The sequence below is a fragment of the Neltuma alba genome, unplaced genomic scaffold, assembly GCF_004799145.2.
Source record: "Neltuma alba isolate B1F8T4 unplaced genomic scaffold, ASM479914v2 tig00010082_pilon, whole genome shotgun sequence".
NCBI lineage: Eukaryota > Viridiplantae > Streptophyta > Magnoliopsida > Fabales > Fabaceae > Neltuma > Neltuma alba.
In genome coordinates this window covers 8138-20217 of record NW_021635040.1, presented here as the reverse complement: position 1 = coordinate 20217, position 12080 = coordinate 8138, and the positions used below count along the sequence as shown (strand labels likewise).

Genomic DNA, 12080 nt, shown 5'->3' with positions numbered 1-12080 from the left:
GAGCTGGTCACGGCTAATGTTAGACTAATGATGTATATAGTGTAAATAGTGTTGGACTGTATATAAGTTAGGCTAACTGCTAAAAACTCTGTATAATCCTTGTGTTGTTGTACAAATGTTAGTTATATAAGTAAGAGGGGTATGTTTTTATGATAAATGATTAAGGAGTTCCTTTATTCTCCCATAGTTAACTAAAGAACAAGCGAAATGGTGAGAACACGGAGAGGAGCAAGAAACACTCCTGAGGAACCACATAGAGATCCTATCCAACAAGTAATGAATAGGTTGGATGAACAACAATGAGTTGTACAGCAACTACAAGAGGCGCAGTTACGGCAGCAAGAAGAGAGAGACGCTGTTATAGCAGTAGCGGTAGCAGCAGCAATTGCTCAGTTACGACAACCCGAGCAAGTGCAAGCAGAAGCAACCCCACAAGTCCAACGGCAAGTACCTGAAGAGCAAGTAGGATTGGCTGAGAACCAAGGAGATATTCAGCAGTGGATTACAAAATTTTGCAAGCATAATCCACCAGAATTCAAGGGTTCATTAGAACCACAAATAGCCGAAGATTGGATTACCCGACTGGAGAAGATCTTTCGAGTAATGGGATGTTCATTTGAGATTAAAGCTCAGATGGCAATTTATAAGCTAGAAAAAGAAGCGGATCAGTGGTGGAACAGTACTGAGTTGGTACTGTAAGCCAACAACACCGTAATAACATGGGAAGTGTTCAAAGAAAGATTCTACCAGAAGTACTTTCCCCAATCAGCGCAAGATAAAATGGAAGCTAAATTCCTAGCGTTGCAGCAGGGGAATAATGAAACTTTTGATGACTACCTAGCAAAGCACATTCGGCTGTCCCGTTATTCTGCTTATCTAAAACGTCTTAATGATGAACAGTGAAATACGGAGAAGCTGGTCAGAGGATTAAAGCCGACATTAAGGGAGGTCGTGGCGCCACAGCAGATCGAGAGTTTTAACAAGGCAGTAGAAGTTTGCCGTATTACTGAATCAAGTCAGAATCATCGAGGAATGATGCCAGTAGCTTTGAAACTGAGAGACTCCCATCAAGGCTGAATCAAGAAGGAACCTCTTATGTTAATAAGAAGAGGAAGAGGCCTGGCTTTGGCAGGAAGATGAGAAAAGGGAGTAGACGACCTGAAGGGTTTGATATCACACGAAGGGCCAAGGAATGTGAGAAGTGTGGCAAGAATCATGGCGACAGGCCATGTTTATTTGGCCAGAACATGTGTTATAGATGTGGGAGACCAGGACACTTTTTGAAGGAATGCCCACAAGGGGCAGAAGGGATGAGACAGCAGACCTAAGGCAGGGTGTTTGCCCTTACACAGGAAGAGGCTCGTAAGTCACCTGACATGATCCAAGGTATGATCACTATTAATAATTGCCTTGTGTATGCCATGTTTGACTCAGGTGCTAGCCATTCCTTTATATCGCATGACTGTGTTGGGGAATTGGGTTTGACTGTTGATACCTTGCCATATGATATTGTTGTTTCTACTCCCACTAGTGCTAAAGTTGTGACTTCTAAAGCATGCCTGAATTATGTGGTCTGTTATAAGCATTGTTGCACTGCTATTGACTTAATATGCATGCCTTTTCGTGATATTGAGGTGATAATTGGTTTGAATTGGTTATCTGCCAATAACATACTTCTAGACTGTGGTAAGAAAACATTAGTATTACCCTCTAAGGAAGAAATCCCTAGAAAAGAAGTAAGTTTAAATTTCATAACTGAAGCCGAAGCAAGTAGATGCTTACAGCACGGATGTCAAGGATATTTCGTATTCTTCTCGATTCGAGCAGAGGTAGAAGAAGGAATCAAAGAAATACCGATAGTGAAAGACTTCCTGGAGGTATTTCCAACAGAGATCAGTGGACTTCCGCCAGAGCAAGAAGTGGAGTTCACGATTGACCTTGTACCAGGGACAAAACCAATATCCAAAGCTCCATATCGAATGGCTCCCAACGAAATGGTTGAGCTAAAGAGACAAATTGAGGAGCTGTTGGAGAAGGGTTTTATAAGACCAAGTGTATCTCCCTGGGGTGCTCCAGTACTCTTTGTGAAAAAGAAAGACGGTAGCCTAAGGCTATGCATTGACTATTGAGAGCTAAACAAGGTGACGATAAAGAACAAATACCCTCTGCCGTGAATTGATGATCTGTTAGACCAACTGGCAGGAGCAACGGTGTTTTCCAAGATCGATCTACGATCGGGATATCATCAGCTGCGGATAAAGACAGGAGATGTTTAGAAGACTGTATTTAGGACCCGATACGGACACTATGAATTCCTAGTGATGCCGTTTGGATTGACGAATGCACCTGCTATTTTCATGGACTACATGAACCAGATTTTTAGACCATACTTAGATCTGTTTGTAGTAGTTTTTATTGATGACATACTAGTGTACTCCAAAACTCAAGAAGAGCATGAGCAGCACTTGAGAATTGTGCTGAGTACACTGAAGGAGAAACAACTCTACGCCAAGCTCAGTAAATGTGAGTTTTGGTTAAAGGAAGTTAAATTCCTAGGCCATGTGATTAACCATGAAGGTGTAGCCATAGATCCCAGTAAAGTTGAATCAGTACTGAACTGGGAACAACCTAAGACAGTGACAGAGATACGAAGTTTCTTAGGGCTGGCAGGTTACTATAGGAGATTTATCCAGGACTTCTTTAGAATTGCCTAAGTGCTGACAAAGCTAACCAGGAAGAACTAGCAGTTCTTGTGGGACGAGAAATGTGAGGCAAGTTTTCAAGAGCTGAAGCAAAGGCTAACCTCTACCCCAGTACTAGTTATCCCCGATCCGACACTACCATATGTAGTGTACACAGATGCTAGCAAACAGGGATTGGGATGTGTACTGATGCAGCAGGGAAGAGTTATTGCCTACACCTCGCGCCAATTAAAACCTCACAAAGAAAATTACCCCACTCATGACCTGGAGCTTGCAGCGATAGTGTATGCCTTGAAAATATGGAGGCATTATTTGTATGGGGCAACTATAGAATTGTTCTGTGATCACAAGAGTCTCAAGTACCTGCAAGACCAGAAAGAACTTAACATGAGACAAAGGAGATGGATGGAGTTGTTGAAAGATTATGACTATCAGATCAAGTATCATCCGGGAAAAGCCAATGTAGTGGCTGATGCCTTGAGCAGGAAAGTGGTGCAGGTAGCCACCCTCATGATCAAAGAGGGTGATCTGTTAGAAGATATAAGAGATTGGGGTCCTATTTATCATATGCAGTTAACGACAGATGATGTGGCTAATGAGCCATTAGTGCAGAGAACAACTGTTGATATGATAAAACAAATTAAAGAAGCTCAAAGAGGGGATCCTTTAGCAAAGACCCTTCGAGTTAAAGTCTTAAGCAACGAGACAAGAGATTTTGAGATCTCAACAGAGGGAGTAATAGAATTCAGAGGAAGATCGTATGTTCCTCTCGTAGACGATCTCAAGAAGCGAATTCTAGATGAGGCACATAAAAGTAAATATACGATTCATCCAGGAATGACCAAGATGTATCAAGACATCAAGTCATTGTTTTGGTGGCCTGATATGAAACGAGATGTCACTGAGTATGTGACAAAGTGCCTTACATGCCAGAAAGTGAAGACGGAACACCAGAAGCCGTCAGGATATTTACAACCCCTTAATATTCCTGAATGGAAGTGGGACAGTATCTCTATGGACTTCATAGTAGGACTACCTCGTACGTCGTCAGGATACGATGCAATATGGGTCATAGTTGACAGACAGACAAAGTCGGCCCATTTCCTAGCTATTAAAGTTAAATATTCGCCAAAGAAGTTAGCGAGGTTATACATTAAAGAGATCGTAAGATTACATAGGGTTCCAGAATACATTGTGTCAGATAGGGATCCAAGATTCATGTCGAGATTCTGGAAAGCAGTACAAGAAGCCATGGGCACGGTATTGAGTTTCAGTACAGCTTACCATCTTCAAACGGACGGACAAACATAACGAACAATACAGACACTAGAAGATATGCTGTAGGCGTGCGTTTTGGATTTCAAAGGGAGCTGGGATGAATATCTGCCTTTGGCAGAATTCGCGTACAACAATAGTTACCATTCCAGTATCCAGATGGCACCATACGAGGCATTATACGGAAGAAAGTGCAGATCCCCGCTTTGTTGGACAGAACTCAGAGAGAGAAAAGTTTGGGGTCCAGATATAGTGGATCGTACCTCTGAACAGATTAAACAGATCAAACAGAGGTTACTCACAGCTCAAAGCAGACAGAAGAGTTACGCTGATAGTAGAAGAAAGGCGTTAGAGTTTGGGGTTGGAGACCATGTATTCCTAAAGGTATCTCCAACTACTGGAGTAGGACGATCCATTAAGGCGAGAAAGCTGACGCCTAAATATGTGGGACCATTCCAAATACTCTCAAGAGTAGGATCTATAGCCTATCGACTGGCCTTACCCCCGAATTTAAGTCATTTGCACAATGTCTTCCATGTTTCCCAGTTGAAGAAGTACAATCCGGATCCAGAACATGTGCTAGAATATGATCAGATTGAGCTAAAGAACAATCTGACATTTGAAGTAAGACCAGAACGCATAGTGGACCGGAAAGTCAAGCAGCTGAGGAACAAGGGAATTCCTTTGGTCAAAGTGATTTAGAAAGATCTAAATCAAGAAGAGGCCACGTGGAAAAAGGAAGACGAGATGAGGAGCAAGTATCCAGAGCTTCACATAAGGTATGTGTTAAAATTTCGAGGACGGAATTTATTTTTAGAGGGGAGAAATGTCACACCCTGATAATCTTATTCTAATTGATGAATGACTTGAGTCTGACTAAGGCCAAATAGTATAGTAGACTGGTAGAGGATCCAGGCTATGAGGAAAAATCAGGATAGGGACATAACGGTCATTTTTGAAAAGATCGATCAAGAAAGGGCAGTATTGGAAATAATGTCTAAAATTCCTGAAAATTCTCAGAAAATCATGAAAAATAGAAAAGAGGGTACAGAATAATGTTTGAGGCTTAGAAGATGAATATAGGATTAAAAATAATTTATGAGGGAATTATTTGTAATTATTGGAATTTTTGGTTAATTAAGGAAAATTAGCCAATTTCCATTATTTAAAATATATAGAGGCCTCAAAAATTCAAGGAAAAATATGGATAAATTATGTGACATATTATTCTAATTTATAAAATTACTTCCCACCTTTGGATGTGTAGAGGTTAACTTAAAGAATATTTATTACCGAATTATTATCGGTAGAATAGAATAGTGATTTTTGACAGAGAAAAATTTAGAAAATTATAGAGGGAGGTAAAACTTGAGAAAAATCATGGAATACCCTTGGAATGAGGGGAATTTAATGAGGTGTTGAAATCAAAATTTTGTGACAGTAAATTGGACATAATTGTTGGAAAATCGGACCGAAAATACATAAATAATCAGTGGATTTTACCGAATATTGGATGAGTCATTTTTCTCCCAATATTTAGAGTAATATTTCGGCCAAAAATAAAGGGGGAGGACAAAGTTGGAATTTTTCAAATTGTTCAAGGGCATAAAGGGAAATAAGAGACAAAACATTAAAATAATATTTTATTTCCACATGAAAATCACATGGTGATTAGGTGTCCATCCATGTGTCAACTTCTTATGGTGTGTACCCTAGGATTTGTCCATGTATAAAGTGGAAAAAAATGGACGGCCGAGGTCGCATCTTTTTCCCGAAGGGCATTTTTGGAATTTTGAAAAATCAAAGCCTATAAATACCCCCTTCCATGAACAATTCGGCCAAAGGGGTTTGGTAGTGAGGGAATGTTGTGTTCTTGAGTTCTAGGAGAGAGAAAGGAAGAGAGAAGAGAGAAAGAGAAAGGGAGAAAGCAAGGTTAGACACCTCTAATCGCCGATTAAGAGCTAATTAAGGTACATTTACCTCCCTAAGTGTTAATTATTTTTAGTTAATTATTTATTTGAGGACGATTAGGATTAATTACCTTGATTAATTATGGTTTAGTGGTAGCTAAGATTAATCATGTTATTTGATTAAAGATTAGTAAGTAATTAAGGTTAGCTACCTTGATTAATTAGTAATTAGTGATTAGTTATGCTAATTGAAGGATGATTAATTATGATTAATCATATTGATTAACGAATGATTAAAGGTTAATCATGTTGATTAGAGGATGATTAATGGTTAATCCATAAGGGATTAGTGACTTAATCTTAGAAGATTATGTTGTACTAATGACTATGTGACTTGAGGACCTTAATTAAATATTGGATTAAGGACTAAGGGTTAGTGATTGACCAAGAAAGCATGATTAATCATGGATTAAGGAAGAATTCCAAGACCTTAACTGAGGATTAAGGTTTGGTCAAACCAAAGTCAAAGGATTAGGAAAGGTATACAGAAATTATAAATTGAAAGGCACAAGGGTAGCATTATATAGAGAAAGAATTGTATACTAGATATGGAATTTACCATACCCTTACTGTATGGTTGATAGGCAATTTTCTGGAAATCTAGGAGGATCTCGAGCAAGGAAACAAGGAGGAAATAGTAAGCGTGGAACCGAGGTAGCGTGAACTTGCAATTATTTTGTTGACCTGCATTTGGTGTTTCTGCTATGTGTGTTTATGTGCCATGAGAATGTTTATGTACAGATGATGTGAACTCCTTGCAATGTATGCCTTGGCTCTTGCATGATTGAGTTTTGACCAGAATGATTATATGCTCCATGATATGATGACATGGATACAGAATGGTTATGGCATGGCATAAAGACTAGCAATGTTATTTTACTGCATGTAGCATGACATCTTATGCATGTTGACTTGATGGTTGTATGTTCAATGCTACTGGGATTTCTATGAAATCTCATTCCTCCTATAACATGGTATTCTAGGTGCTACTACTTCCAAGGAGAAGGGAAAAGAAATAATCATGGCTTGAGGAAGTTATTAGTTATGTACTGTATTATATGGTTTTGAACCTTTCTCTTTCAAGCCATTTAAGCATATTTTGATCTTGAATACATGATATGATGACCTTTTGAAATGTATATTAATGGTAGAGCACCTTTATATGTGATTATGGTATGCTTATAGTGAAAAACGAAATGGTGCTAGAATTAGTGAAAAAGGGGATAAAAATGGTCTAGATTTGACCAAACTTTGACCAACGAAGACTCTAGTCAAATGGTTGACTTTTTCCCTGAAATTTGGCATGCAATTAGATCTTATTTTTCCCTTTAAAATGAGTGATAAAGCGTCACAATTGGAGCTCTGTGCAAGAAGTTATGCCTTTTCAAAGTTAGGCAAAAATCCTTGAAAATAGAAAAATGACCAAATAAACAGTACTTTTCGAAATTAAAATCGAATACGTTTCTGATTAAAGTGGAACCTGAGGTCATTTTTCTTGATAGAAGATGTAAGAGCTTCGAGTGAAACTTGGAACGACCTTGTTTCGATTTTTCTAGAATTAGTTATGATTTTCCAAAGTTATGCCAAGTTTAAGGTTACAGTGAATAGTAATGCGGGAAAAGAAATTTTCAAATTCAGATTTTTCAACCCAGTAACCTTAAATTGCGCTTCTGAATATCTTAACTTGATACAATATAAGGTCGCAAATGTAAGGTGTTACACTTATCGTACTCGTATTATCACATAGGATTGGAATCTCACGTAAGTTAGTTCCTTGATCCTGTAGTTGTTGCTTTAACCATAAGATCTGAGCGCAACAACAGGCAGTGGCTACATATTCTGATTCAGTTGAGGAGATTGCCATAGTATTCTGCTTTTTACTTGACCATGAGACGAGACATCCTCCGAAAAAATTGACATTGTCCACTGGTGCTTTTTCTGTCCGTCTTATATCCATCATGATCTATGTCTGAGTATCCCATTAGATATTCAGCTCCCCTTTTTAGATACCAGATTCCTAAATTTTGAGTTCTTACAAGATATGTGAGAATCCTCTTGACAGTTTCTTCATGTGACTCTTTTGGAGCTGATTGATATCTTGCGCACATTCCCACACTGAATTGAATATCTGGTCTACTAGCAGTGAGATATAGTAATGAGCCGATCATTCCTCTGTATCTTGTTAGGTTTATGTCTTTGCCATCTTCGTCTACATCAAGCGAGCAGGTTGAGCTCATAGGAGTCTTTACGCTTTTGGCATTCTCCAGCCCGTATTTCTTTAATAATTCCTTCAAATATTTCGTTTGGGATATAAATATCCCGTCTTTCTTATGCTTGATTTGTAATCCCAGAAAGAAATTTAGCTCACCCATCATTGACATTTCGAACTCCCCCTGCATTAGCTTAGCAAACTCTTGGCAAAGATCTTCATTAGTAGCACCGAAAATAATATCATCCACATAAATTTGAATAATCAAAATATCTTTCTTCTTTCTTTTAATAAAAAGTATGGCCTCCACTTTGCCCCGTTCAAATCCTTTTTCTATCAGGAAGTTGCTAAGTCGTTCATACCAAGCTCTAGGAGCTTGCTTTAAACCATATAAAGCCTTTTTCAGTTTATAAACATGATCAGGAAAATTTGAATCTTTAAAACCAGGGGGTTGTTCGATAAAGACTTCTTCTGAAATATAACCATTTAAAAATGCACTTTTAACATCCATTTGATACAATTTAAAGTCTTTGATGCAAGCATACGCTAAAAGTACTCGTATTGCTTCTAGTCTAGCTACTGGAGCATATGTTTCTTCATAATCAATACCTTCTTCTTGATTATAACCTTTGGCTACCAATCTGGCTTTATTTCTGACGATTTGTGCAGATTCATCGAGCTTATTTTTGAATACCCATTTGGTGCCTATGACCGGATGATCATTAGGTCTGGGTACTAATTCCCAAACTTGATTTCTCTTGAATTGGTTAAGCTCTTCTTGCATTGCGACTATCCAGAATTCGTCGGATAGGGCCTCGTCAACATTGGTAGGTTCAATGTGAGATATGAATGCAGAGAAACGCACTTCATTGAACACTTGTCTCTGGGTTTTAACCCCTTCATTGACTTTACCAATGACTTGTTCCAGTGGATGATCTCGATTATGTCTCCAGGCCTTAGGCTGTTCTAAATTTTCTTGCGAAAATGAGTCATTTAGATCATCCCTGTTTTCTGAAAAGGTTTCTGAAGGTAGCTTGTTTGAAGACTTGTTCAAATCCAATTTTTGAAAATTTTGAACGATCTCAGCATCATCATCTAGAGGTTTTAAAATTAGTTCGGTTTCAGCAAACACAACATGAATTGATTCTTCTATTGTAAAAGTTCGTTTATTGAAAATTCTGTAGGCTTTACTATGATTAGAATAACCAAGAAACAAACCCTCATCAGCTTTAGGATCGAATTTACCCAAATTTTCTTTGTTGTTGTCGTGAATATAGCATCTGCTCCTGAAGATCCTTAGATGAGCCATGTTAGGCTTTCTCCCCTTATATAGTTCATATGGTGTCTTCCTGAGTAGCGTTCTGATGTAGGCTCTATTGGATATGTAGCAAGCTATGCTCATTGCCTCTGCCCAGAATACTTGTGAGACTCCTTTCTCGTTCAACATTGCTCTAGCCATTTCCGTGAGCACTCTATTCTTTCGTTCAACTACTCCGTTCTGTTGAGGAGTTCTTGGTGCAGAGAAGTTGTGGTCAATTCCATGCTCATCACAGTAGTTTGCAAGTTCGTTGTTTTCAAATTCTCCTCCGTGATCAGACCTGATTGACATAATAGATATACCTTTCTCATTTTGGACCTTTTTGGCAAAAACAATGAATGCATTAAACGTTTCATCTTTAGAGGAAAGAAACAAAGTCCAGGTAAATCTCAAATAGTCGTCAACTATCACAAGAGTATACAGATTTCCACCGAAACTTTTTACTCATGATGGACCAACCAAATCCATGTGGAGCATTTGGAGTGGCCTTTCAGTTGAGACTGTCTTCTTTGATTTAAATGAAGACTTTGTTTGTTTACCCTTTTGACATGCATCACAAATAATATCACGTTCATACTGAATTTTTGGTAAACTGAGAACTAAATCCCTTTTTGTTAATTTTGAAAGTTGATTCATGTTAACATGTACAAGACGTTTGTGCCAAATCCAACTTTCCTCCTTTTTATTAATAAAACAGTTTTCAGAGGTTTTAGAATCAATTTGAAGTGTATAACAGTTACCGTCCCTCGAAGCTCTCAGCTTTGTATTCAACTCTTCTTTCTTCAAAGGTAGGTCATCTTTACTTATGATTAAGCATTCTTCAGAATCAAAGATCACCCAGTTGTTTTTGTCCGCACTTTGACTGACGCTGAGGAGATTATGACATAGACCTTCCATGTAGTATACATCTTTAACCTTCATGCCCATGTTACTTCCGATTTCTCTGATTCCAACAATTCTTCTCGATTGGTTTCCTCCAAAACTTACTTTTCCTCCTTCTTTTGGTTTGAGTGATGTAAACTTCTCAGTGTCACCCGTCATGTGTCTAGATGCCTTGAGACATACCTGCAAAATCACAATCATGTTTTAGGTACCCATACCTTCTTGGGTCCTTTTTGGTTAGTATGAGTTGTCTTTGGTACATAAGTACCTTTGGGTACCCATTTTAATGTTCTGTAGGTTCCTTTCTTCTTATGGTAACAAGAAAAAGTTGAATGGCCTTTACGGTTGCAGTAAGGACATAGTGCAAATGGATTGGAAGAGTGCGCAGTATTTCTAAAATATGTAAGATATGATCTACCACTACTCTTTTTCTTTCCCTTTGACTTATCCTGAGCTGGATCGTATCCTATACCAGTTTTATCCATCAAACATCGTTGAGCTCCTAGGATTACTTTAAGCATTTCACTACCCTTAGTAAATTTTTCTAAAGTTCTTAGTAAGATCCTCAACCTTCTTTTTGTTTATTTCGCAATCTTTGCAAACTGGGAGCAAATCTACATTGTCTTCAGACTTTGATTGTTGTTCTTCTAAGAACTTTATTTTTTTCTTGGAGCTTACCAACTCCTTTGCAATTCTAACTAATTCTAAATGTAATGCATTGTATTCAGACTGTAACTCATCATAGGAAGGTTCTAAAATAATTACCTCATCTATCTCTGATTCCTCGTTTTCCTGGGCCACTACACAGATGTTGGCCGTTTCTTCATCATCACTTTCTTCTTCTTCCTCCGAGGAGCTGTCTCCCCATATTGACATAACAAAAGCCTTCTTTTTGAATCTTTCTTTCTTCTTTTCTCTGTCTTTCATCTTGGATAGCTGAGGGCACTCTGCTTTGATGTGTCCTGGTTTCTTGCACTCGAAGCAGATGATAGGCTCTTTTGATTCATTTTGCGATGTTGAAATTCTGCGTTTTGTCTGGAACTTCTTTCTAGCTCTACTCTTGTAGAATTTCTTGAATCTTTTGATGATAAGGCCCATTTCGTTGTCCTCCATATCTTCTTCATTGTCATCTTTGCTCTCTTGAGTTCTAAGGGCAATGCCTTTGGGGTTCTCTCATTCATCTCTTTCTTGTATTTTTGCTTGCTTTCATATTCGGCAAGACTTCCGAATAATGCTGCAACGGACACAATTGACTCTCCTTTGGTTTTCTCAATTACTGTCACCTTCGGTTCCCATTCTTTTGTGAGATCGCTTAGGATTTTCCTCACCTGATCCTCCTGACTGTATTTTTTTCCGAGTGCCGTCAGGTGGTTTATGAGATGTGAGAATCTGACTTCCATGTCTCGTATACTCTCCCCTTCCTTCATTCTGAAGAGTTCAAATTCTGTTGTGAGAGTGTTGATTCTGCTCTCTTTTACTCCGGAGGTTCCTTCGTGAGCTATCTCTAGGCTTCCCACATTTTCTTCGCAACCTCCAGGCTGGAAACTCTGAAGTATTCCCTCTGGCTAAGTGCACATATGAGTATGTTGATAGCTTTGTCGTTTAGGGTCACCAGCTTCTTGTCTTCCTCATCGAACTCCCTGGGACTCTTGCATACTTGCTGTCCGTCTATTGTTTTCATTGGGACATAGTTGCTGTGCTCTATTACATCCCACAATCTATAC

General features: G+C 38.6%; 1 protein-coding gene across 1 annotated transcript; it reads right to left on the bottom strand.

Moving 5' to 3' along the window:
- Positions 1-358: 358 nt before the first annotated feature.
- LOC114754113 (uncharacterized) lies at positions 359-11454 on the bottom strand. The gene is made up of 2 exons (XM_028942860.1): positions 11122-11454; positions 359-451 (listed from the first exon to the last, which is right to left on the bottom strand). Exons 1-2 carry the CDS (start codon positions 11452-11454, stop codon positions 359-361), a joined length of 426 nt encoding a protein of 141 aa, XP_028798693.1.
- Between the last annotated feature and the right edge of the window lie 626 nt (positions 11455-12080).